Below are 26,310 nucleotides of genomic sequence, written 5' to 3' on the forward strand. Positions count from 1 at the left end.
AAAACCGCTGTCAATCGAGGCAAAAAATTTCCCCCCAAAGCAAACCTAGAAAGTGTTGAGCCAGTAGAAATGCTGAAATGAACTCCGCCGGTATCCATTTCGGGGAACCACAGAGGAAGAGGGAGCAGTGCTGGGAAGAGGGGAGAGACTCCCAGAATCCTCTGCAACCTGGCCTGATCCTGCAAAGCTGTCCTTCACCGTCCCTACCTGAGCTTCCCTTCTCTTGTGTCTGCCACTTACCTCCTTGAAGTCTCCTGAGTCCCACGATGTGTTGCTCTAGTAAACTTCATGGTCTAAGTTCAGCAGGCTGTCCGAGTCAGGGTCTCTCTGGGGGGCAAGGGGTTTCCTCCTGCACACAACTTCAGAGTCGCCGATATCCATTTCAGGGGAACTTTGTAGGCAGAGGAAGAAGACATGTCAGCAGCACTGGGAAGAGGGGAGACACTTCCCAGAATTCTCTGCAATCTGGCCTGACCCTGCAAGGCTCTCCTTGGCCACTTTGTCTGCTACGTACCACATCTGTGAGGTTTCCAGAGTACCCCAAGGAGTCACTCTTATAACCTTCATTGTCTACGCTCAGGGAGCTGTCGGAGCCAGCATCCATTTCAGGGAACTGCAGAGGAAGAGGTAGAAGCCCTGTAAGCAGCACTGAGAAGAGGGGAGAGAATGTGTGGCAGCTGCTACACTCAGAAGCTACAATTGGAGGCTGACAAGAGGGAAGGTGTCAGTGTGAGGAAGAGACAGGCATGGATCAGAGAGGCAATTTGTGCAAAAGCCTTCCAGGAAAGTAAAACTTTGGGACAAAGACTTGTATTGGACATCAAAGTAGACCCATCGAAATGAATGAGCATGAATAACTGTGACCCATGACTCTGAATGGGTCTACCCTGAGTGGAATCTAATGGGAACCACAGCATGTTTCCAGAAAGAGGGATTTGAATGGGGGAAGAAAGAGAATGATTATTTTTTATTAATTCATCTGCTATAAACGGCTTCTCAGCTCTCCAACCAGTAACACGAACATTAAAATACACAATAAAACATTAAAATTCAAGGCACCCATAATTGAAACAGCACAATAAAACAAGGACTCAAAGCCCCATTAACAATTGGCAGTTACCAAGAGAGATCAGTCCCCTCACCAGTTTCCCCGCTATTGATCTCCAGAATTTGCTGGTGCGCAATCTGCTTTTCTTGCTTTTTCAAGCAAGGGAGGATTTTTAAAATTTAAGCCTTTTGCGGGGAAGGGTCGCTTTTTACCAGTTCTGTCCAAACCTGACAAACCTGCTGATCCACAGCTCCTTAACTGCAAAGGTGGGTTGGGGTTCTGAGGCGACATCATAAACGGGTTCCGGATGTGGGAATGTAGTGGGTAGTAGGAGAGGATATATTGATTCAATATTATCCTTCCTACTCACGCTAGTGAGCCTTATAGTAGAACTCATTCCCCTTTACGCAACAGGAAGCTAGTTGCAGATTTGAATCTCTTTAGTTAAGCAATCTAATCTGTCTGATCCTGGTAAATCCCCTTTTGTTCCCTTCTAATAAGAATAAAGACAAAGGATTCTCCCTTCTAAATAATGAAAACTTTACTTACATTCAGTTCACAGTATGATCCCTGAAGGCAGGCTTTGGCTTGTAGTTACAGATACATAGAAAGGTGTGGATTCATCCCAGCAGTGCAGTTCAAGAGAAGCAAGTGGCTCCGAGAGGAGAAAGATGGCAAGAGAGTCCAAAAGAGAGAGATGGCTATGTGACTGGACCTTTTGTTAGGTCTGCCAGGGTCGCGCCCACCTACCTGGTCACATGCAGGTGGAGGATGCTCCAGACAGGTGTAACAGGAAGTTCAACTGGCTGGATCAACATCCCCCTGTCTTGTGCCCACTCTAGGGAAACAAGGAATGTTGTATTTGACTGCTACAAGGATTATAAGGACTACAAGGACCAGGTGCGCAGCCTGGGAGTCATTTTGGACTCACAGCTGTCCATGGAGGCGCAGGTCAATTCTGTACCCAGGGCAGCTGCCTACCAACTCCACCTGGTACGCAGGCTGAAACCCTACCTGCCCGCGGATTGTCTCCCCAGAGTGGTGCATGCTCTAGTTATCGCCCGCTTGGACTACTGCAATGCACTCTACGTGGGGCTACCTTTGAAGGTGACTCGGAAACTACAACTAATCCAGAATGCAGCTGCTAGACTGGTGACTGGGGGCGGCTGCTGAGACCACATAATACCTGTCTTGAAAGATCTACATTGGCTCCCAGTACGTTTCCGAGCACAATTCAAAGTGCTGGTGTTGACCTTTAAAGCCCTAAACGGCCTCGGTCCAGTATACCTGAAGGAGCGTCTCCACCCCCACCATTCTGCCTGGACACCGAGGTCCAGTTCCGAGGTCCTTCTGGCGGTTCCCTCATTGCGAGAAGCAAAGCTACAGGGAACCAGGCAGAGGGCCTTCTCGGTAGTGGCGCCCGCCCTGTGGAACGCCCTCCCATCAGATGTCAAAGAGATAAACAACTACCTGACATTTGGAAGACATCTTAAGGCAGCCCTGTTCAGGGAAGTTTTTAATCTGTGATATTTTAGTGTGTTTTTGGTTTCTATGGAAGCCGCCCAGAGTGGCTGGGGAAACCCAGCCAGATGGGCGGGGTACAAATAATAAATTATTATTATTATTATTATTATTATTATTATTATTATTATTATTATTACATCCCACATATTTTACTCTGTGCACTTAGTTATATACACATTGCTTTTTATCTTTCAAAAAAAATACAAAATGATAATGATGATGAAAATGATGATGATGATGATGATAATAATAATAATAATAATAATAATAATAATAATAACTGTGCTTAACATGAATTGCATCTATCGTGCTTTACGTTTATGTATGTTTCGTTAATTGGGATTTTTTTGGTTTAATTTCAGAAAACCATAGATTGGAGTCTTCATACCAGAATCACTTAGTTCTGAAAGTCCTGGTGGTATGTAGAGTCAGAAATACTTTCTTCTTATTTGGGAATAGCTCTTGTCAGGATCCATTGAAATGAGGAGTTTGATCTTTAGCTCCAAACCAATATTTTTTAGGAATGTTTCAAGCAAAACACACTTTCATGTGTGCACGAGTAAACATAAACTCTTACTATTTCAGTGGCGTTTACATGGATTTAACGAAGGAAAAGAATGTATCCTGTAAAGAAAGAATCAAAGTTCATTTGCAAAAATGGTAGAGTTCTTGAAGGATTGTTCTGATCAGGGGTGTGAGCTAACAAAGCATTATTTTGTGGATATTGCATAACAGCCTTGACTGTTGGTGGAAATCCCTGCGGTCTAGTTTAGGATAGTCGTGCGCTCATTCTGCACAAGCTTCATCGAAATGAATGGCGATTGTGTAGGACAAGATTGGGGAAATTGAAGACTGTATTTCTAAACACACATACTTCTCTTTCATACATACACCCCTAATTCACACAAATGCACCCCATACTCATGTACAACCTCCCCATCCTCTACACACAAATTCCACTTATGCATCCACATACGTACACCTCCATTCACATCCCACACAAACATGCCTACATCCCTAGACACAGAACCAGCTGCTAAGGCAGGGGTCTGCAACCTTTAAGACAAAAAGAGCCACTTGGACCCGTTTCCAAAAAAACAACAACAACTGGGAGCCGCAAAAACATTGCAACATTTAAAACAAATATAACACTGTATATATTGTTTCTTGCCTTAATGCTGTATATACAGGATCGTGCAGTCAGCTGTCAATCTCAAGAAAAAAGGACAAATAGCTAATTAAAATATTTAATTTACAACCAGTAAATTAAATACCACTTCAAAACAGTGACCAGTGTATATGGCCCCTTTCAATGCAGCCTGCTTACAAAGGCAGGAAAGACCAGCAATAAGCTGTTGCATAACGTTCCCCAAGGAAAGTGTTAGCTATTCACCAAACTTCCCCCTGCTTAGTTTAAAAAGGGGCTTCAGGCAACTAACTCCCACGTGGAATTTCCTATAGTAAGATGGCGGCCGCCTCAGAAGACCACATGGGCAGATAAGATGGCTGCTGGGACGATCCGGTTACCCAGCAACAGCACAGCTGTTTCCGACGCTTTTGAAAGCAGCCGGCAAAGCAAGCGTTGGAGCGCCGAAGCCACCTAACCCCCACAACTAGAATGCTGCGCATGTGACCAAATGGCGAGGACTTACTTTGCTAGAGACAAGCCCCGACACTACCACAAGCCTCCCTCTCTTCGCACCGCCCAGCCTCCCAAGAAAAAAACCCCACCTCAAACAGTCACAAAGCACAAATTCCACGCGACCGCAACTTGCTATGCCCAATAATCAATGCCCCAAAATGCCATAGAAAATTAATCAGGGCCCCAGTGTACCATAAATCATAATCAGTGGCTGATGTAAATAATAATTAATAATGAGGCATTCGTCATTATAAAAATACCTTTTTATTATTCATTTGTTTGACCCCTCAGAATTACTCCTCCTCATAGAAATAAAATTAACAAGTTACCTTTTTTTGAGTGTGTGTTCTTCACTCCCCTTCAAAACAGTGACCAGTGTATACGGCCCCTTTCAATGCAGCCTGCTTTCCCTAAGGAAAGAACAATTCACCAAACTTCCCCCTGCTTAAGTTTAAAAAGGGGCTTCAGGCAACTAACTCCTCCGCCTCCTCCCCTCGCCTCCTCCCCTCGCCTCGCCTCGCCTCCTCCCCTCGCCTCCACTCCTCGCCTCCACTCCTCGCCTCCTCCCCTCGCCTCCTCCCCTCGCCTCCTCCCCTCCGCCCCTCGCCTCCACTCCTCGCCTCCTCCCCTCGCCTCCGCCGCTCGCTTCCTCCCCTCGCCTCCTCCCCTCGCCTCCGCTCCTCGCCTCCTCCCCTCGCCTCCGCTCCTCGCCTCCTCCCCTCGCCTCCTCCCCTCGCCTCCACTCCTCGCCTCCTCCCCTCGCCTCCTCCCCTCGCCTCCGCTCCTCGCCTCCTCCCCTCGCCTCCTCCCCTCGCCTCCTCCCCTCCCCCCCTCGCCTCCTCCCCTCGCCTCCTCCCCTCGCCTCCGCCGCTCGCTTCCTCCCCTCGCCTCCTCCCCTCGCCTCCGCTCCTCGCCTCCTCCCCTCGCCTCCGCTCCTCGCCTCCTCCCCTCGCCTCAGATTACACTCAGCGGTGGGAAAGGGAACATGTAACCTAGGGCAAATTGCAAGGGCCAGATCCAGAGGTTTGGCACACCAGAGGTCCCCTGGGTGTTAAGACGGGTATGTGGTAGATTAAATCTATGGTATCCTAAAATCTGTGGCTTTTTGCTGTGTATGTGCCCAGTAGATCTGTGTTTTAAAAAAACAAAATCAGACATATTCGATATGATTGCTAAAAAACTGATAAGGAAAACTGATTAGCCAGATGTGTTCTTTTAGTGCATAATCTATGTTTGACTAAATTACCCGAGATGAATTGGCAACATAAGGTCTCTTGACCAGATCAATTCCATTTTCTCCTTGGGAAGTTTATTTTCTAAAATAACAATTGTAGAGGAATCACCGCAGGATGGCAGACGGTGGGGAGGGAAGAGGCCTTCCTGAGATTGTTATATGTCACATGGTCCTTAGTTTTCCCATCTTGAACTGATGATGGAATTGAATATATATTTCTTTTTTTCTTTTTCAGTTCAACTTTTTAAATTGCTTTGCATCGTTATTCTACATTGCTTTTGTTATGTTTGATATGAAACTTTTGAGACAGGTGAGTGATCTTACATTGTTTCAGTTAAATGATTATCTTAATATCTCCAATTTTTTAAATTAATTTACATTAGACTGATTCAGATAATAATTTCAAGCTTGGAAATATCTTCCAGAATCTCTGCAGCTGATGTGCTGTGATAGGTAATCCTTAAGACCGAACTTAAGGCTACTGTGCTGTAATGTGAAATAATTTCTTCATGTTTAATATGGCTCTGTGCTTATTTGCTTTACTTGCCGTACATTGTAGTGACTTTTCTACTCTTTTCAGTCTTGTAGTAGCATTTACAGCTGCATCCTTTCTTCACACAATGTTGAGATACTCTGGTACAAGTGGGTTGCAAATGATATTTTTGTGTGATTTAGTTTTAAGTGAAATTTCTGGGTCTGTCCTTTCTTTAGTAAACAGCTGACCATGAAATTATTAACATAGTAAGGCGAGTGGGAATGAAAACTGCTACCAAAATGAGCTGCTTCAGTGATTGCTGCCATCCTTATTTTTTCAGATTCAGCCTAAAAAATTGCTTTGCTTCAGTTCAGTGTATTGTGGAATTCTTAGATCTGTAGTGCTTGTTACACAGGACATGCTCATTAGTTAATTGAATGCAGATAGAATACCCTTTTTAAGGACTGCTACAGTCTCGTTTCATGTTTGCTTTGCTTAATTTTCTTAAAGAGCTTGGCAACTTTGCTGATAACTTCCCAAGTCCTTAATCAATGTGTAGAAGCTGTGCTGCCTTATTGGCTCCAAAAGAGGCGGACCAAGAGTGTGAAGAAAAAGGTGAAAGCTTTGGATATAGATACTGACCTGACTTTGCTTGAGCAAGTTAATCTGGAAAAAGGGATGGATACCTATCCGGTAAGTTGACTGTATCCTCTTCCGTGGTTCACTGCATCTGAAAAGTGAAAGCTTAAAAAAACAAAAACAAAACAAAATTGACTATTGCAAATATTTGAAACCTTAATGGAATTCACAGTGGAAATAAATGCCCCCCCCCCCGAATAGTTAGAAAATAAACATTTTTGTGCTAGTTCAAGCCAGTGGTCTAAAATCATGCTTTATGTTGAGTTCAACCCCCCCCCCCAATCTTTCCCCAGCAGGTAAATCCCCTTTTTCTCCATTGACTTTGCTGACTGCCCTTGATCCTCGGTTGTCAAACGTTTCGGAAGTCAAATGGTTTTCCAGAATCAATTACGTTCGACAACCAATGTTTGGCTGTATCTGTCTTCTGATAAAACACATACCACATCTTACTTCTTTTTGAAGTAAGTGAAGCAATCCACATCATATTCCAAAAAGGGAGCTCCCAGTAAGACCATTCTAAGCTCATCCCATTCAACCTGACCACTGTTGCACTAGCTCTAAGAGTTTTTGATTTAGGTTTTCGTATAATAAGAATTGTCAAGAGGTTGGGGGTCTTGTACTCAGCCCTGTTCATCAACGTTGGTTCTGCCTGGAGCTCAGACTTCCGGGTAAAGAGGTGAGCTCATGAGGAAGCAGTTTCTCTTTCTGCTGGCTGCTAACACTCTCTTTAATTGCACCTGGGTGCTGGCTTGTCTGTACCAGGGCTTCAAGGCCAACGACGTTGACTTCATTTAATTGGGAAGAATTTTGCAGTTGTGGAGTCACACATACACCCTAGACTCTCAGCTCTGGAAAGTTTTGGCCTAGACATCTTCTGATTGGCTGGTTATTAAATATTACCCATAGGCCGCGTGTGATGCCTCACCTTTTCCCTTTGCTTCTCTGACTGTCACCTGTGTTATAGGGCCATGGATTCATTGTTAATGTATCAGGCTAGATTAGCTTAGCCTTTTTGCCTGTTCTGTGATTTCCCAGATAGTCCTATATTCCCAATAGCATTTTCCTTTCTTATTTTTCCTACGCGATAAGCTGACTTCATTATATTCTGCTATTTTAATTGTGATTAGAAAACATCTACATCTTCATTCTAAACCATTGTCTGGACTCTTTTAGTCACATCTGTGACTGTATAATTTGGCTTCTTTTGCATGAAGCCCTGAAAGCAGAGAGTGGTACTTCAGCTCTTGGTTCTTGGGATCTTAGGGGTGTCTGGAATCTCCTAACTCAGCTTGGGTGGACAAACAGCCTTGTTCTACCTAAAAGCAGTTTGTTTACTCCCTGTGTGTTGGCTGCATTTGAAACACCAGTAAACATTTACCTGGGCTTTGTGGTAGATTTCCTGACAATAATTAGTAAGGTTTTATTTGGTAAATTTAAAGTTGGGGCAAAAGGACATACCAAGCACAGTTCTTTAAGAGGGGATGTGATTATTAAAACATCACCTTCATTCTAACTGGTGATTTATGTTGGGCACGGAGCAGCACTGTACACCATCTCTTATGTTCCACACAATATGAATTAATTGATCTTCAAATGAATAGAAATGAAAACAGGTAGTTGATATGTATACTCTACTCACGTCAATCTTACACTTCCTGCTTTTTATTTTACACCCACGCTCTCCACTTTAATATTTCTAATTGGGAAAATACGTAGGTCTGCCAGGATCTGTAAAGCTGCTTCTAATCTTGTATTTATGGTTAAATTGTTCTCTTTTCTTGCAGGGTACTTTTGATGATTATTTGGAGTTGTTCTTGCAGTTTGGCTATGTAAGCCTTTTTTCATGCGTCTACCCTTTGGCAGCTGTTTTTGCAGTGCTCAACAACATCACAGAGATGTATTCTGATGCCTTAAAAATGTGCAGGATCTTTAAACGCCCATTTTCAGAGCCTGCTGCAAATATTGGTGTATGGCAGGTAATCCATTCAGATGCATAATGTTTGAATAACTTCATTTCTTTTTTTGTTTCTCTATTTGTCATTGGAACACATGAGAAGTTAGTCATTTCCCCTCTCTTTTAAGGGTATAAAAGTGGGATATACCGTATTTTTACATCTATAAGATGCCCCCATGTATAAGACGCCCCCTATTTTGGGGGACTCAGATTTAAGAAAATGGGGGAAAATGGCCCAGAGTACAAGGCGCCCCCTAATTTTTGACATTATTTTTTAGGGAAAATAACCTAGTCTTATATACGGAAAAATACAGTAAGTCTATAAAGTATGCCATGAGTTTACAGTAAACTGAGAATTCAGTTAAAAAGCAAGCATAGCTACAAAATGACAGAGACAAGAAATAGACATGTTGTGTGGGGATTTAGCTGTCAGTGTAGTATTTAGCTACAGTGTCTTAAGATTTCTATAGTTCTTAAAAGAAGTATCTTTTTCCTTGCAGATAAGGCAGATTTACATGTTTCTTTTATAGGCTACAGGGCATTCAATTTAGGGTAGAGGTGGGGAACCTGCGACCCTCCAAACGTGGTTGGCCACAACTCATAGAATCATAGAATGTGATTTTAAGCCATCTTTAGACTGTTTGGCCAGACTATTAGTGGCAGATTTCATGCAGATACCTGCCCCAAACTTTGGATTATTGGCACTTTTGAATGTAACAAAGAGGAATGTCAGGGCTATTCAGGAGCCCGAGAAAAGAAAACATATTTTTGTTAAAGGAATTCTGGTTCTTTTTCTTTTTGTTTCAGTTGGCTTTTCAAACTATGACTGTCATATCAGTGGTTACCAATTGTGTCCTTATTGGCATGTCACCTCAAGTAAATGGACTTTTCCCAGAATCAAAAATCGAGCTTATCCTAATTGTAGTGTTGGCAGAGGTAAGTTGACAATTTAATTATTTGCTTCTGGTCTGTAAGCAGTGCTGTTTTTTTTCCAGAAAAAGAGGTGCAGGAACTCCCACTTCTTTTTTAATGAGCGACCCTAAGGTGGCGGAATTCAGTTCCCTGTCCATAAGAGTTTGTAAACTGTGCATTTTCTTGACTGATACATCCACCAGCTTGCTAGCTAGAGAATCTTTCATATCAGTGCTTTTCAAGCTTTGCTATCTGTTAGGGAACCCTTTATACATGGATAGGTCTATTATGAGATACCAGCAAGTTGCAGAGGGGGCACACACAAAGGAGCTAGCTGCATTCTACTGGGGCAGATCCATGCATTGGAAAGCGGTTTTTGCAAAACAGTTGTCTTGACCAATTGTTGTGGCCAGACGTATTCTAGCTTTGGAGTCCAGCTGAAAGCAAAGTAGTTCTCGGGATGGGAAGCATCAGGTGGGATGAAAAGTCCAGAACTTGCGTCCTGCTTCAAGTTGCCCAGCTCTCCTGCCACTTTGTGGTATTTTGAGATAACCTACCTGCAGAAAAGGGACTGTGGGTTAAACCACAGAGCCTAGGGCTTGCCGATCAGAAGGTCGGCGGTTCGAATCCCCGCGATGGGGTGAGCTCTCGTTGCTCAGTCCCTGCTCCTGTCAACCTAGCAGTTCGAAAGAACATCAAAGTGCAAGTAGATAAATAGGTACTGCTCCGGCGGGAAGGTAAACGGCATTTCCGTGCGCTGCTCTGGTTCGCCAGAAGTGGCTTAGTCCTGCTGGCCACATGACCCGGAAGCTGTACACCGGCTCCCTCGGCCAATAAAGCGAGATGAGCACCGCAACCCCAGAGTCGGCCACGACTGGACCTAATGGTCAGGGGTCCCTTTACCTTTTACCTGCAGAAATGCCATCATACGTGATCAGATTTTCACAGCTTAATGTGAGGTATGAACAAGGCCTGTGAGATGAGATGATTCTCAAGACTTCCTTCCAAAATACAGCGGTACCTCGGGTTACATACGCTTCAGGTTACAGACTCCGCTAACCCAGAAATAGTACCTTGGGTTAAGAACTTGCCTCAGGATGAGAACAGAAATCATGATTCGGAGGTGCAGCGGCAGCGGGAGGCCCCATTAGCTAAAGTGGTGCTTCAGGTTAAGAACAATTGCAGGTTAAGAACGGACCTCCGGAACGAATTAAGTACTTAAACCCGAGATACCACTGTACTTCCTGATAATTATTCTGCGCTGTTTTCAATCGTTTCTTAATCAATGTTCATTACTAAGTTCTGTAAAATAATATTTTAAAGAATAAATTGCTTTTGCTTTGAAATTATTTTGCTTTGGAGGCAAAATAAACATTTTGGCATCACACTGTCGCAAGAGAGACTTATGGAAACAGTAATTTAAGAAAAAATAAAAGGGGAATTTGTGGGATGCTTGGAGGTATGAAAAGGCTTTGGCATCATAGTGAGGAAAGGGGAAGCAGTTATACACACACACATATTGTGGAATCTTTTGAGGGTCACCAATAAACTTTTCATCAAGCAGGAGAGGGGGCCCGTGGGAGTAGTCAATTATTGTAAAGAAAGGCTATTTTAAAATAATATATTTTAAAGCCAAGTTTTGAGGGGGGCCACAAAAACCCTTGATGTACCAGACACAATCTATAGGCTGGATTTGTTATCAGTATCTTAGAAAATTTGCAGCAATAGTTACCAGCAGCTTGAAGGCAACAAATTAGCTGGCTGAGATATCTACAACCCTCTTATCTCTGGAGTAGAGGATTTCTGGGTTTCCCATAGCATTTTTGGCTACACAAAAATGCAGACATCTGGTAAACCTCTGACTGACTTGCTTCATTCTCTTAAAGAAGTTTGAAAACCCAGAATCATTTGAGAACTAATGAGTAAAGCTGCTCATTGGCTATTTTATTCAGATATTTGTATTTGTTTTCAGAACCAAATAAGTAAAACGCATCTCTGCTTGCATACTAAGCTCACAGATGGTAAAGTGCAGCTTATGAAAATCAAGCAGTGACTTGGTTCAGTGGTACATACATGTGAAAAAGAATTATCAGGCATAATTAATTCAAAATGCTTCAGGAGGTTAATCAAAGTCCATGGTGGTTTACATTAACACATATTTTCTACTAAGGAGTTTATTTAAAGCTCTAATAGCACATTTTCCCACAATATGAAACACAAAATCTCTCTGTATGTTTGCCTCCATGCTGGACAAGAATTAGAAATTTTGAGTTCACAGTTTTGGTCTATAAAACCCCCATCTTTGGCTATGACAATTTCTTTGCAGTCCAACTGAAAACTTTCTAAATAGCACCTGAACACTATAAATAGTACTTGGCACTGTTCACATACAGAACGGTTTGGTAATATGCTGTCGGCTTGCATGCACCCTCCTTCTCTGCTAATTCTTTCCGAATTCCTGATTAGGGGGAAATCACAGCTTTTTTCTGGTTTGAGTATAGCTTCAAATTATGATTAGCTGTATATCTGGACACCAGGGAGGGAAATCGGAACAATGAAGGTGAGCATGGAGTGCATGAGCCCACAGATTACTCATGTCTTGTCAAACCAGTAGTTTGACATTATATGATAACCAGCTCACTGTTTTATATCTGAATTTTCAATGAAGATTATTACACTGGAGCAACAGAAAAGGTATTGGTTCATAAGTCAGCAAATCTGAAATAAGACTTATGTTTAGATTTGAAACAACTAAGACAAATTACCTGGGGTTTGTTTGGAAAGTGAAGTTCTGCAAATTGATATACGCTGAAGGGAAAACGGATGGAGATTAGTTGTAAGCATGTTGTGGCTAGTTGGTTTGGGTTTCTTTCTCTCTGAACTTAGAATCATTGGAAATGATGAAAATTAGTTAACAGCACACACACACACCATTTATCTTTGGATCTTACAGACTATAACAAGAGGATTTTGCAGTATTTTATGCTTTGTATTCATTCAGAGTTTTGTACACTGCCATCTTGTGGTGAATTAATACAATTAATGGAAAGCATTTGCCTTGCAGTGTGATCTCTTTAAAAATAATGCATTAAAGCAGCATTTCCCAACCTTTTTCTGACCATGGCCCCCTTCCAACCTTGTTTCCTTCCCCCATGGGCATAGCCGGGGGTGGGCAGCTGCCCCACCAAATAAGTAAAAATAAACAAAAAACAATACAAATCTGAGGTTCTGCCCCCCTAACAAAAGTCTGCCTCCCCAACAAAAATCCTGGCTATGCACATGTCCCCCCCATGCCATCCTACCTGTAGAAAAGGTAGCTATTTAAATGCTTTGTTTGTAAGCAGAACATGCTTTTTTATATTTTTTATAATTTATACACAATACAATTGCATAAAATGATAGGAACATAATGAAGTTGAAGCAGAAAAATATAGCAGCATAGAATCACAGAGCTGGAAGGAACCCCAAGGGGGTCATATTCTAGTGCAGCCCCCTGCAACATAGAAAACTCAGCTAAAGCATCCATTACAAATGGCCATCCAACCTCTTCTTAGAAACCTCCAAGGAAGGAGAGCCCAGAACATCCCAAGGAAGATCCATCTTCCATGTATTATAAAAAGTAAACAACACTTATTTGACCCCAGTTATTTGACACAGAGGGGGAAACCTACAGATACAGTCCAAAAGGCGTACAGGGAGTTCTATATATATGGGAGAATTTTAAATAGCAAGTGGTCCTCACTGACCTAGTGCAAAAAGATATTGTCATCCAGAGGAGCCCTGGCTGCCTAGTGTTTTACTATAGCCCTACCCACCTTTACCTGGGAGTAAGGCCCACTGAATTCAGTGTGGCTTTCTTCTGAGTAGACAGTTATTTACTAGATGCAAGTCAGCAGCACCAGACGACTCCACTCGGCTGGGCACGCCTTGCAGAGCCAGGGCATCACACTTACCTGACCTGGGGGTTCTAGATCACAGGCTGTACTGGTCAAAATGGAAGCCTTGGTGATCATTCTTTCCCAACAGAAGCAAACCAGGACCGCTCCCAAGAAATGCATGTGGCAAAAAGGAGCGCTAGCCCCTGGTGAACTGCTCCCTTACCCGCTTGTGATTGGCTAAGCGGATAGCCAGCCAATCAGGATTTTAAAAAAAGTTTTCCCCCTTCACTTCTTACTTCCCTCTGTGGCCCTTACAGCCTCATGCTGTGGTCCCCCATTTACGTGATTTTCACCTGGGGCCCCCATGGAATATCCTGGGGCCCCCAGAGGGCCATATCAATAGTTGACCTCCTTTGTAATGTTTTATTTTGAAATCTTTAAGATAATATTTTAGTTTTCTGTTATGTTGCTTTGACTGTATATTTTATATTTGACTTTCTTCAGACTGTTTATGTTTTATTGATTTAATACGCTGTAAACCGCTTTGAGATTTTTCTTCAAAATATAAAGAGGTATAGAAATTTTAAAAATAAAATAAATAGAAATAAATATGGCCCCTGATTGTGAAACACTGCATGAAGGGCTCACCCAGATTTCTACTTGACATGCTATTTTCCCATAGGAAAACCCAATCTTTTGTCTCTGACTCAGAGCAAATTTCAGTGTGATTTCTGTGGGTTGACCTTTTCTCCCGATTCAGCTCTGAAGAGCAGATTTTCCTGGGGGAAAGCAGTGGGGCAAATGGAAAATGGCTCAGATCCGTGCCCAGAAAGCACATGACAAGCGGAAGTGGTGATGAGCCCTTGCTCACCTTTCCTTTAAATGGTCATCACCTTTGACTCCTTTGACCCCCAGGGATTCCTCCTTGACTAAGGGACGTTGGGCATAGGCCCATGACACAAATTTGAATAAAACTGGCATAGGACAAATTGTCCCATTAAACTTTAATTAGTTTAATGTAAATGCCCAGTGCGCTTCCATCGTCACAAGTCCCACTACAGCAGAGTATTTCGCACAGCAGTTGAAGAAGGGCAGGAGAGGCAGTATCTTTTCAAAGAGGAGTCTTGGAGCATGCGGTTTGTAACTCAAAGATAAGGTTTATTTACAAAAACAAAAAACAACCCTGGCGAAGAACCACACATCTCAGCAAACACGCCCAAAAAGGGGAGAAGGGAGAAAAGGGAAGAACAAACACACAGGAGACTATTTATACAAACTCATGTTCCTGGAAGCCTAATGACCTCCAGCTGCTCAGTGATTAGAGCGTTTCTGCTACCCTTTAACCCTTTGATAGCAACACAAATTATATGGATAGATATGCCTGGGCAAATTAAGATGGTGAGTGGCTGGGTTACTACCCTGTACCTGTAAGCAAAGTAAACAAAACTTTGGTTTTTTGTTGTTTTTTTTAAAGGGAGAAGAAAAGGGGCAGGCGATCTGGGGCCTGTCACAAAGTATCTGGGAATTAGCTTTCTGGGGCCCTTCCTAATAACTAGGTTTTCTTAGTTGCCGCAATACTATCAGTGGAATGTTTAATTGAAATTTTAAGGGCTGACCTGCAAATCTTGTTTAGATTTCATTGACTTAATTGGCTTTGTCTCTGGTGTAAGTGCCTTGAAAATTTCAATGTATACAATTATTGCCTGGTTAGTTGAATATAAACATTTCATTTGTCACAATCCAGGAGGAAGGCCAATTACTGCACTATTGAAACAGTTCGTTCCTCTCGGCTAAGGCTCAATCCACATTATCTGCCATGTATTAATAGGCAACCACAGGAGAGGGAGTGCGGGCTGTGCTTGCATTGACAGCAGATGGTGGTTCGGTATAGGAGGAAACAGGAGAAGGGGCAGTGAAATGGGGAAATTATATGGTACTCCACATCAATTGTTGAGCTTCGGTGCAGACCACAACAGTGCCATTGCGGTTGAAAAGGAAGAAGTGGACCCTGATTTGGGGTTTAGAATTTGGATACACTTTATTCATTATTTACAATTAAGAAATGAGTGGCTGGCGTGGGACTTTTTCTCCCCCACCTCAAACTTTACCTGAAGAAATGGCCTGGTTATCTACACCCCATATCTGCTTTGGGTCCAAGGCTCCAACCTGGGACCAACTGGATCTGGGCCCCAAATTGATGGGGGGGCTGCCCTAATTTTTGTTTTTAGGGTTTTATACGCTAATCAAGTGTATGGTCGTAGAGTGTGGGGGTGAGGGAAGAAGGAGAAACTACGTCTTCTTCACCGCCACCCCAAATGTGGGCTTAATCAAGAGTTTTGAAACTCTTATTGAACTTACGGTTGGGAGAGGGTGGAGAAAATAGATGTATCCTTCCCGCCTCCCGTTGTGTTGCAGAAACCAGGAATAAACCTTCTGCTCACTAGCTGGTGAGCGGACAATGCAGTCCTGCTCACCTTGGCTTTGTCTTATGTGTTCTCCTGCTGGGAACATGCATAATAATAATAATAATAATAATAATAATAATAAGTTTATTATTTATACCCAGCCCATCTGACTGGGTTTCCCCAGCCACTCTGGGCGGCTTCCAACAAATCACTAAAATACAATAACCTATTAAACATTAAAAGCTTCCCTAAACACGGCTGCCTTCAGGTGTCTTCTAAAAGTCTGGTAGTTGTTGTTCTCTTTGACATCTGGTGGGAGGGCGTTTCACAGGGCGGGTGCCATTACCAAGAAGGCCCTCTGCCTGGTTCCCTGTAGCTTTGCTTTTCGCAGTGAGGGAACTGCCAGAATGCCCTCGACAATCAGTCAAAGAGCAATGTGGGGCTGTTTGAAAGCTGCCTTACAAGCTACCCCATACTGCTTTTTGATGTAGATGCCTGCCTTTACACACACACACACACACACACACACACACCTGCCCAGTCCTGGCTTTTTCTTTTTAAAATATATTTTATTCATTTTTAGCTTTAACAGTTAACATCACAAATAAATCATAATCATATACACATAGGATTCTCTGAATCCCTGGACTTCCCTTCACCCCTCCATGGTTTCCATAGTTATTCTTTTCCAACTGCATCATATACTGTTCCCCATATTTTCTTAACACTCAATTTTTTTTGAAATCCTGCCAATGTTTTTAGTTGTTTACAGTGTTTTGGTTTGTGCTTGACCCAAATCCAGTGTACAGCCCAACTTGGGTGCTATTCTCAAGCTTGAAGATTTTGACTGCAGTGAAACCCTTTTTCTAGACATATGCATAGCTGTCAACTTTCAGATTTGAAAATATGGGATCAGCAGCCTCACCTGTCCCGGGGACAGTCTACGGGATATCTAACAATCTGGGATAGCAGCGGGAAGCAGTGGGAAATGGCACTGGAATAAGGGAATTTCCCACAAAAAAAGGGAAGGTTGACAGCTATGGGCATATGGTTAGGCTAAGAGCATGGCCCTTTTCTAGCATGTGCCCAGATCCGCTGGACAGTCTCATTCCACAGCTGCTAATTAGAGGCAGGTCCCTAGCTATGGGGAAGCCCCTGTTTTTCTGCTAGGTGTTAGGAAATCCCCCCCCCCAAAAAAATTATTGACAGCTGCATGAATTATGAAAGCTGGGAAGTGGAATGGGCAAGCAGAATATAAAATGGAAAAATGGTATATAGTGGTGTGGGATATGGCTATTAATGATAAAGTAACATGTGCCATTAAGGTAAGATGGGGAATATGCAGGAGAAATGATTTTGAGCAGCTATGGAGGGTGTTTGTAGAATTTGTAGCGTTAAAACGAAAAGGGGTCAAACATTGCAAGAGGTGTTGAAATTTTGGGAGGCTGGATAGTTATTATGGAATGGTCTCTGGTGGGGTGCCCATTTTTATTCTTATTTATTTATGATTATTACTTTGTCAAAATAAAATAAAAATAACAAAAAAGAGTGTTAGGAAAGGTGTGTTTTCAACTTAGTCCTCTCCTGACTCGCCTCCCAAGTTGTGATGGTTGTTCAGTGCAAAGACCATTGAGAATACTATCCTAACTTACAGAGGACTTAAGGAAGGCAAAAAATGTGCCTTTCTGCAGCCAGACATGAGAAAATTCCTTTCTGGCCCCCAAATGGAGCAAGTAGCTGCAGCCTGGAGTAAACCTGTTAAACAAGGGGCGGGCGTTGCCTGCCAGTGTCCCAAAGAGACTGGGCAACATGAGATGGGCTCATTTGTTTTCCGCTGTCTCTGGTTCAGAGCTGCAATAATGCAGGAGATAATCCTGGAACTCTGGGGAATTCCATAATGGCCTTGGGAAACACGATCACAGATGTGTGTTCTTGGTATCTGCTAACGATTGCACAAATCCAGTTGTGTGTCAGACCACTGTGACCTGCTTTGACCCTGTACTTGGAATACATCCTACTGTACCGAATGTTGCCCTGCTGAACATGATGCCCAAAGTGTTGGGACATGACCTAGTTAGTGTTGCCATTAAGGAAGAGAGAGAAATGTGATTCAGTTCCCATTTTAATGTAAAACTACCCGGTTCACATTACCTTAAACAATATATGCACTGCAACACAGCTATCCTTTAAAATGCACACCATTAGGAAATGCACACTTTTTTATTTCATAAAACACTTCCACAACCAAATGATGTGTATCAAAAATTCATATATTAGGGGAAAGTATGTTTAAAAATGCATATATTAATGAATATAACATTAAAATATGCCTTCTATTAGGGGGAATTGCTTGTGAATAGGTTTATTAGGAGATATATGCATGAAATGTTAAAGAACCTTAAAGAGGACTTTTTTAAAACAACAACACCCAAGCTGATGTGGAAATTGAGGAACTGAGCTTAAGATTTGAAAAATGAGAAATGGAATGAAACCAAGATGGACAAATTTGGCCATTCCTGGTTGACATGGGACTGTTGTTTACCCCTTTTCTCGTAATCTCATTTCTCCCTACTTGAGACAAAGTGATAGCATATGCCATGCTGTAGGCCAGGCCTCTCCAGAACTGAGCATGCTAAAGAGGTAATTGAGCCCAAGCAAAGGCCAGTAGCGCTTGGAAGTATGCTAATGAAATATGCTGCAAAACTTTAATTTCAGTGTAATCAGGGACTGTGACATCAACATGATTTATATAGGGATTCTCTTTAAATCCTGTTATTTCAGGACAATTTAAACATCTGCTAATTTTGCAAAGCAACTTCTGAAATATAAAAGAATTGTCTTTTAAAAATTATATTTTGTCAAATAGGGTTTTGGAATGAATACACACACACATACACACACACACATATGGTTTTTCTGGAATTAATTTGGCAAAATGCATGAAATGGATTTTTTGAATATATAGGCTTATGGGCTGTCACAATACATTATGAAGTGACTGTCAAAATAAATTATTTACTTATTTCCCCCTCCCCCCCAACTGATTAGAAAGTGTCAATCCAAAGCGTCACTTCTCTGACTGGAGGAAATTAGTCGGGTGGTAATTCTCAGAGGTATTTTTGGTTCTGTGGAAGGGACACAGCATGCAGCTGCTTTCTCTTTTTTATACAGTTAGGTCTTCAAAAGAAGTCACAGGAGACTTCTAATGTGTGCATATAATAAGCTGACTCTGTATAGTGGATAATACAAAGAAGGCACAGCATGCAGCTGCTGAAAATGCGTACCCTGTAATATGCTTGATCAAGGTTAACACTAGTCAAAGGAACTGTCATAAGATAAAAGTAAGCTATTAGGAGGTGTGTGATAAATGCAAGCTAAAATAAATATTTTGTTTGCTCTTGTTATTACACAGATAGCTTTACATGCATCTTTTAAAAGCCATCTAAATTGTGCCATCTTTAAATCACTTGCTACCTCTTCCAGCCAATAACATCACTAATTGACAATGTTGTCAGGATTTCAGATTAAAGAATATGGTCATTTTGTGTACAAGTGTTAGGCACAGAATCTGAAAAAGAATTTAGAAAAGCAACTTTGCAGTCTTCCACACACTTACTTGGGATCAATGGGACTTTGCAAGGTTAATGTGCAGAAGACTGCAGACTAGATCTTCAAATTGCTTGGGATGTCTCTGAAGCGGTGTTGTCACGCAATGGTCGCATCTCACCTGTGTCATAAATAAATGGATGCTGTCCTTACATATTATAAGACATTGGAAACAGTTATATCGCTAAATTCAGTATCAGTGAAGCCTTTGTGTGAATAATGTGTTCACTTGTGTTTGCCATGCTTCAAGATGAGAGAGTGAAGCTGGAAAGAATCAAATGAGATCTACAAAAATATGCTTAGTAAAGTGACGAATACAATTTAGGATGAACATCAGAATAGATAGGTTTAACTGGAAAATAAAAGGCTAAATTGGGCATAGGCGCCGACTCCATGGGGCCTGAGGGGGCCCGAGCCCCCTCAAAAATTCGTTTGGGGGCACTCCACCCCCCCAATAATTTAAGAAAATTATTAGTTATATTATGCTTTGTAAAATCACAAAATTATGTTGGTATTTTTTATTTTCCTTGTTTGACGATAGTTACCTTTTAAAATACATTCAGTAATGAGTTAAAACAAAGCCACTCCCGATCTAGAGAGGGGGTGGGGTTACGGGCTCTCGACCCATCAACAATCTCGCGGGGCTGGCGTCAGCCCTGCGAGAAGCGGGGATTCCCCCTAGCTCATTAATATTCACCGCCCACGGCGGCAGCCAATCGGCTGCCGCAAAGGGCGGGCCCTCACAGGTTCACTTAAGGTCGGGGCAGCCCGGGGCTCGCCCCTTTCGTTCCCCCAGCAGCAGCGGTTTGGAGGTCTTGGGCCCCCCCAATATTTTTTATAAGTCGGTATGGGCCCCCACCCCCCCAATATTTTTTATAAGTCGGCGCCCCTGAAATTGGGATTTGGTAATATATAAAATATTGCCTCAATTCGGATGGGGCTCACCGTGTTTTTTTTCCTTGTCTGCTATGACAAGATAAGAAATAACTGGCTCAGTTGGTAACCAAAATGATTTGTCCTGGATGTTAGGAAGGGCTTCCTGTAAAAATGTGGCAAATACTACTTCTTCCCAGCCTGCTTTAACTGGTCCCAGAGTCAATGAATCAGGCCCCATAACTGATGCGCATATTAATTATTTCCCTTAAGCCAATGTAGTCCAATTAATAATAATTTTATTTATACCCCGCCCACCCCAGCCAAGACCTGGCTCAGGGCGGCTAACAACCAGTAACAAAAACAAGTTGATTAAAATACAATTTAAAAAGATTAAAATACAACATTAAAACATTAGGATGTAGCCTCTTCACCGGAGGAGAAAGGAAAAAGAAAGAGGGGGAGGGAATCAAACTAACTGATTCTAAGCCAAAGGCCAGGTGGAACAACTCTGTCTTACAGACCCTGCGGAAAGAAATCAGATCCCGCAGGGCCCTGGTCTCATGAGACAAAGCGTTCCACCAGGCCGGAGCCAGTGTTGAGAAGGCCCTGGCTCTGGTTGAGGCTAATCTGGTTGAGGCTAATCTTAGGGCCCGGGACCTCTAGGGTGTTGCTATATATGGACCTTAAGGTCCTCTGTGGGGCATACCAGGAGAGGTGGTCCCGTAGGTATGAGGGTCCTAGGTCATGAAGGGCTTTAAAGGTCAAAACCAGCACCTTAAATCTGACCCTGTACTCCACCGGGAGCCAGTGCAGCTTGAAAAGCACTGGGTGAATATGCTCCCATGGCAGAGACCCCGTGAGGAGCCTCGCTGTAGCATTCTGCACCCGCTGGAGTTTCTGGGACAGCTTCAAGGGCAGCCCCGCGTAGAGCGAATTACAGTAGTCAAGCCTGGAGATGGCCGTCGCATGGATCACTGCGGCCAGGTCGGGGCGGGAAAGGTAAAATTAATTAAAATAATTGGAAATAATTGGAATAATTGGAAATACAAGTTATCTCTTTGGGGTGTCCTATTCATCCTAACAAGTGATGGAGACCACATGGGCATTCCAAGCTCTTGGTCCCTTATTCCTAATATGACTGTTTCTCCTGCCATAAAATCACAAAACTTTAAGCTTCTCTTAGAAGACATCAATTACAAGCAATAAGTCACACTTACAGCAAAGTCATCAACCACACGAGTAGTAAGTTGCAAACTGGTCCCAACTAACCAGAGAACTTTGTTTCCCCAGAGATACAAGACTACACCAGAATTTCTAATTGACAATTTTAAGTATGGTCAGAAGTGCCCCAGGCATGCTTCTGTGTCCAATAAACTTAATATGTGTTATTTTGTAGCTGAGATTTCTTGGATTTATTTCATATGTTCAGATATTTTGAGGAATGTATTATCCTCCTCTAATTTAGAATGATTTTCTTTTCCTTCTGATAATGGTGATAGTTAGCAGTTAAACTTAGAAATGTCTTCGTTAGCAATTAAGCTTAGCAACGTCTCATAAATTTATATTCTTCAAAGGAAAATTTAGTGTAGTTCAGTTGGTAGCGGGGTGCCAACTTGAATAAAATATTTGGGGGCCTGCACAATCACAAGAAACGGCATGCGCACACAATTTGAACGGCAGTGCCCATCAACTATTTGGGTGGGGGCAGCCCTCTCAAATATTTTGTTGGGAGGGCTGAAGGGACCTCGGCCCACAGGAGTTGGCTCCTATGCTTGGTAGAACATGAGATACTTAATCTCAAGGTCGTGAGTTTGAGCCCCAAGTTGGGCAAAACATCCCTGCTTTGCAAGGGTTGGAATAGATGAGCCTTGCAGTCCCTTCCAACTCTTATAGAATTCTAGGATACTATAAATATTCCTTCATTATAGCACCAAGTCAGTATCCTCTTTTGAGAGCCTCATGTCTTTGCTTGCCTGCTCGACGACCTAGGTCATTATGAATCGGAAAGGTATCTCAACCCTGCATCAGTGTGCTTTAGATCCGTAATGCTAGCTTGTATTTTACCAAGTTTTTATGCTGTTGACTAAAATCTGTTATTTTCTCTTCTGGAACGTTTCACTAAGCTTTATTGACTAAATGAAATGTGTTTAACTGAACCCATATGTCTAAGAGCCATCCCTGAATCCATGATTTTCTGGGTGCTGAAATGAAAGCGGGGCTATCTCCACTCTACTTGCTGTTGCTTCTGTTGCGGGGGGACTAGGGGGCAGTTTAAATGTCTTGATGGGGTTACATTTCCTCTGAAGGACTGGGTTCATAGCCTGGGGGGGGGGGTTACTCCTAAATCCTTTGCTGTCACTTGAGGCTCAGGTGGCCTCAATGGCACAGAGTGCCTTCCATCAGCTTTGGCTGGTGGCCCAGCTGCATGCATCCCTATCTAGACGAGGGTAGCCTAATTTCTGTTGTTTATGCCCTGGTAATGTCTAGGTTAGATTACAGCAGCATGTTATGTGTGGGGCTGCCTCTGAAGATGGTTCGGAAACTTCAGCTAGTGCAGAATTCAGCAGCCATATTGCTCTCCAGAGGCAAGACGGTTTGAGCACATAACAATGATCCTGACCTGACTGCCAGCTTCCGGGCCCAATTCAAAGTTTTGGTTTTGATCTATGAAGTAACTGCTCAGGATTGTAATACAGTGATACCTCTGGATACGAATGGGATCTGTTCCAGAGCCCCGCTCGCATCCCGAAGCGGACGCGACCCGTGTCTGCTGGGCACGATTTGCCACTTGTGCGCGTGACATCATTTTGACCATCTACGCATGTGCGAGCAGCAAAACCTGGAAGTAATGCGCTCCGTTACTTCTGGGTCACCGTGGAGTGCAACCTGAAAGCGCTCAGCCTGAAGAAATTTCAACCCGAGGTATGACTGTACCTCCCTATATGAACCAACCCAAACCCTGCGATAACCATCTGAGGCCCTTCCTCATGTGCTCCCTTCATGAGAGGTCCGGAGGGTGGCAACACAACAATGGGCCTTTTTATTCAGCGGTTCCCCATTTGTGCAATGCTTTCTTCAGGGAGGCTATAGCCAGGCCTTTGGCAGATTAAACAATCGGTGGCCTTTTAAAATGTGTTGATTTGGTTTGGGTTTTTTTGTTATGCATTTTGTGTTCTCATTTTGTATTTTTAGATAGTGAACCGCCCTGTGATCTTTAGATGAAGAGCGGTATACAATTTTAATTAATCAATAATAGTAAAAAACACTGTCAGGTTGCCTAGGGCAGGGGTCAGCAAACTTTTTCAGCAGGGGTCCGGTCCACTGTCCCTCAGACCTTGTGGGGGGCCAGACTATATTTTGGAAGAAAAAGAAAGAACGAATTCCTACCCCACAAATAACCCAGAGATGCATTTTAAATAAAAGGACACATTCTACTCATGTAAAAACACGCTGATTCCTGAACCGTCCGTGGGCCGGATTTAGAAGGCGATTGGGCCGGATCCAGCCCCCAGGTCTTAGTTTGCCTACCCCATGGGGAGGATTGACCAGAACATCTGTTGAGGTCCTTTCTGTATTTTCAAGTGTGCTCCCTCAGTAGTAATGAGGTAGTAAATGCAGTTTCCTACCTTGTGTATCCACCACAAATACACAGACATAGGCCCATGCTGTATAGAGTTCAGTCTATCCCATTAATATAACTCAGGTTGTGTTTTTGGTCCAGATTTTGGCTATCTCACATTAGATAGACAACCCTGAAAATATCGCCGAAAGAGAGAATTTAGGATGTATTTTTTCTGGGACAGTGTCCTTTACTAGTAGGATGTTTAGCGAGGTTGTATATGGGTTCCTGCTTGAGGGGAGTAGTAATAATAATAATAATAATAATAATAATAATAATAATAATAATAATATTTATACCCCACCCATGTGGCTGGGTTTCACCAACCACTTTGGGTGACTCCCAACAGATTATGGAGTAGGTGTTTAATGAATCTCTCGTTTATTACCGTAAATAAGGGAACCTGCCCACTAGAGGGCACCTGAGTACACAGGCTGTTAGTTAATTTAATTGAACTCTTGTCTTCTCATGGGTCTAGTGAAATTTCATTTTGACATTCCAAATATCAACAGGAATAATAAAGAAGAAATGCCTCGGGTGAAAATAAATGAAAAACTTCTCGCAAGCTTTACCAGTGCAGTTCTGTGCATGTTTACTGCAAGTAGCTCCCGCTGTTTTTAAATGGAGCTTACTCCCTAATAAGTAGGATTGCAGCTTTAGCATCTAATCATTAGATGTAAATTACTAATTTTAGTTTAGATTTATTAGAAAGTTATAATCCCAATCCTGGAACAAATGTCTGTAAGTATATTAAGAAGTTTAAGGAGTATATTTTAAAAATTATATTCTTTTTATGTCTTTGCATAGTGTGCTGGACCATGTTTCATAGGGTCGAAGGGAGAAATTTAGAAAACAAAAGAAGGAACCTACCTGTTACAGAGCCATCCAAACCCCCTTTGCTTTGGGTTCTGGAGATGTTGGATAGGCAAAAGTGTCTATACATCTAGCGGCACTGGCCTCTGCCTTTGGAGTGATGCCAGAGTCATTCCGGTGCTGCAGAGCCCCCGTTCTACCTGCTGAGAGAGTGGGCAGGCGAAATTGCCACTGGCAGTATTGTTCTGGGGCCAGAGAGGAGCTGAGCTGACCCCACTGCCATCATGTGACAACACTGGATCCAATCTGGACACTGTTATTGCACTAGGCTGTCACGGAGATCTTCCTGTCCCCCACTTGCAGCTGGCATGCTTTCTTATATCACAACAGGCAGCAGCTGAGGTTAGGAGCTACTCTTATTCATGCTATAGGTGTTAGCTGGCATTAATCCTACTCTTGAGTATACCCACTGAAATCAGTGAACATAAGTTCGTTAACTCCAGTACTGGACATAGCAGCAGTGAAGCATGTTCTTCAAGGAAAATGTGGATCAGGGATCTGTAGAAAGATGGATCCCTTGGAATGGTATTAGACCTCAAGTTTTTCAACCAATTCATAAAGTACTGCCATTTTCAGATGGAGACACGGTATTTTCTATTTGGGAATCTCTCCAAAAGGGAGTTGCCTTGTCCTCTTCATCTGCTTTCATCCTCCCTTGATGGGAAAGAGAGTCTGATGGCTGAGAGGATGCATCTCCTTGGCTTATGTCTCTCTCAACCTTCCTCCACCTACCAGAATCATGGCTCACTCAACTAGGGCAGCCCCCTCATCCTTCTCCCTAAATGCCCCTCTGTAAGAGATTTTCAAAGCACCCACATGCTTGACACCTTCCAGATTCCTTAAGCATTACAAAATTGACACTTTTGCCTCAGCTGAGGCTGCAGCGCATCCTTCCAGCCACTTAAACAGCAGGTTCCTATTTGAATTCTTTATTTTTTTACAAAGCTTGCAGTGTTGCCTTTTGACTGCCAGGTGGTGCCAAGCCTAAATCCCAATCTGGCAGCAGCTTTTGTGGGGTCTTCAGAAATACCTTTCGTGGTAAGTATAATGGGCTGGCTGTTCACAGCTGCTCGGTCCCTTCAGTATCAGTGCTTATTCCTGTTTTCCACCTTATACAAAGTTCATCTTCTGAGCTGCTGCCTCCCTCCCCCCAGTTACATGAAATTCATTTTTCATCTAAGCCTTTGCTCTGCATCTGTACTAGGGCTGAGTAAAATATTGATATTATTTTTATTTATTTATTTATACATACCACACCCATGTGGCTGGGTTTCCCCAGCAACTCTGGGCGGCTCACAACAGAAATAATAATAATAATACAGTGATACCCCGGGTTACATACGCTTCAGGTTACATATGCTTTAGGTTACAGACTCCGATAACCCAGAAATAGTGCTTCAGGTTAAGAACTTTGCTTCAGGAGAAGAACAGAAATCTTGTTCTGGTGGCGCGGCGGCAGCAGGAGGCCCCATTAGCTAAAGTGGTGTTTCAGGTTAAGAACAGTTTCAGGTTAAGAACGGACCTCCGGAACAACTTAAGTACTTAACCCGAGGTACCACTGTAAGAATAATAATAATAATAATAATAATAATAATAATGTGATAAAACATCAAACATTGAAAACT

At 42.7% G+C, this 26,310-nt stretch overlaps 1 protein-coding gene and 1 long non-coding RNA gene across 7 annotated transcripts in view; one reads left to right on the top strand and one right to left on the bottom strand.

Annotated features, from left to right (window-relative positions):
* ANO10 (anoctamin 10) overlaps positions 1–26,310 on the top strand; it is a 106,493-nt gene that overhangs the window by 16,385 nt on the left and 63,798 nt on the right. For all 5 annotated transcript variants that reach the window (XR_014556819.1, XR_014556820.1, XR_014556821.1 and 2 more), the window contains 5 exons: positions 2,935–2,990; positions 5,684–5,758; positions 6,434–6,616; positions 8,347–8,538; positions 9,324–9,452. Coding sequence is in view for 2 of the 5 variants with exons in the window: in XM_083705823.1 (XP_083561949.1) it covers positions 2,935–2,990; positions 5,684–5,758; positions 6,434–6,616; positions 8,347–8,538; positions 9,324–9,452 (635 nt within the window). In the remaining 3 variants the exon portion in view is untranslated. The remainder of the gene's footprint in view (positions 1–2,934; positions 2,991–5,683; positions 5,759–6,433; positions 6,617–8,346; positions 8,539–9,323; positions 9,453–26,310) is intronic.
* LOC310828456 lies at positions 345–24,940 on the bottom strand. Of its 2 annotated transcripts, none has more exons than XR_014556896.1 (6): positions 24,683–24,940; positions 19,328–19,438; positions 12,194–12,236; positions 6,566–6,667; positions 515–1,886; positions 345–391 (listed from the first exon to the last, which is right to left on the bottom strand). It is a non-coding gene; the product is annotated as an uncharacterized lncRNA (long non-coding RNA). The 2 variants fall into 2 exon arrangements; XR_014556897.1 differs by lacking the exon at positions 345–391 and having other exon boundaries at positions 501–613; positions 1,143–1,886; positions 24,683–24,939.

The sequence above is a fragment of the Podarcis gaigeae genome (assembly GCF_964106915.1).
Source record: "Podarcis gaigeae genome assembly, chromosome: 12".
NCBI classification, from domain to species: Eukaryota; Metazoa; Chordata; class Lepidosauria; order Squamata; family Lacertidae; genus Podarcis; species Podarcis gaigeae.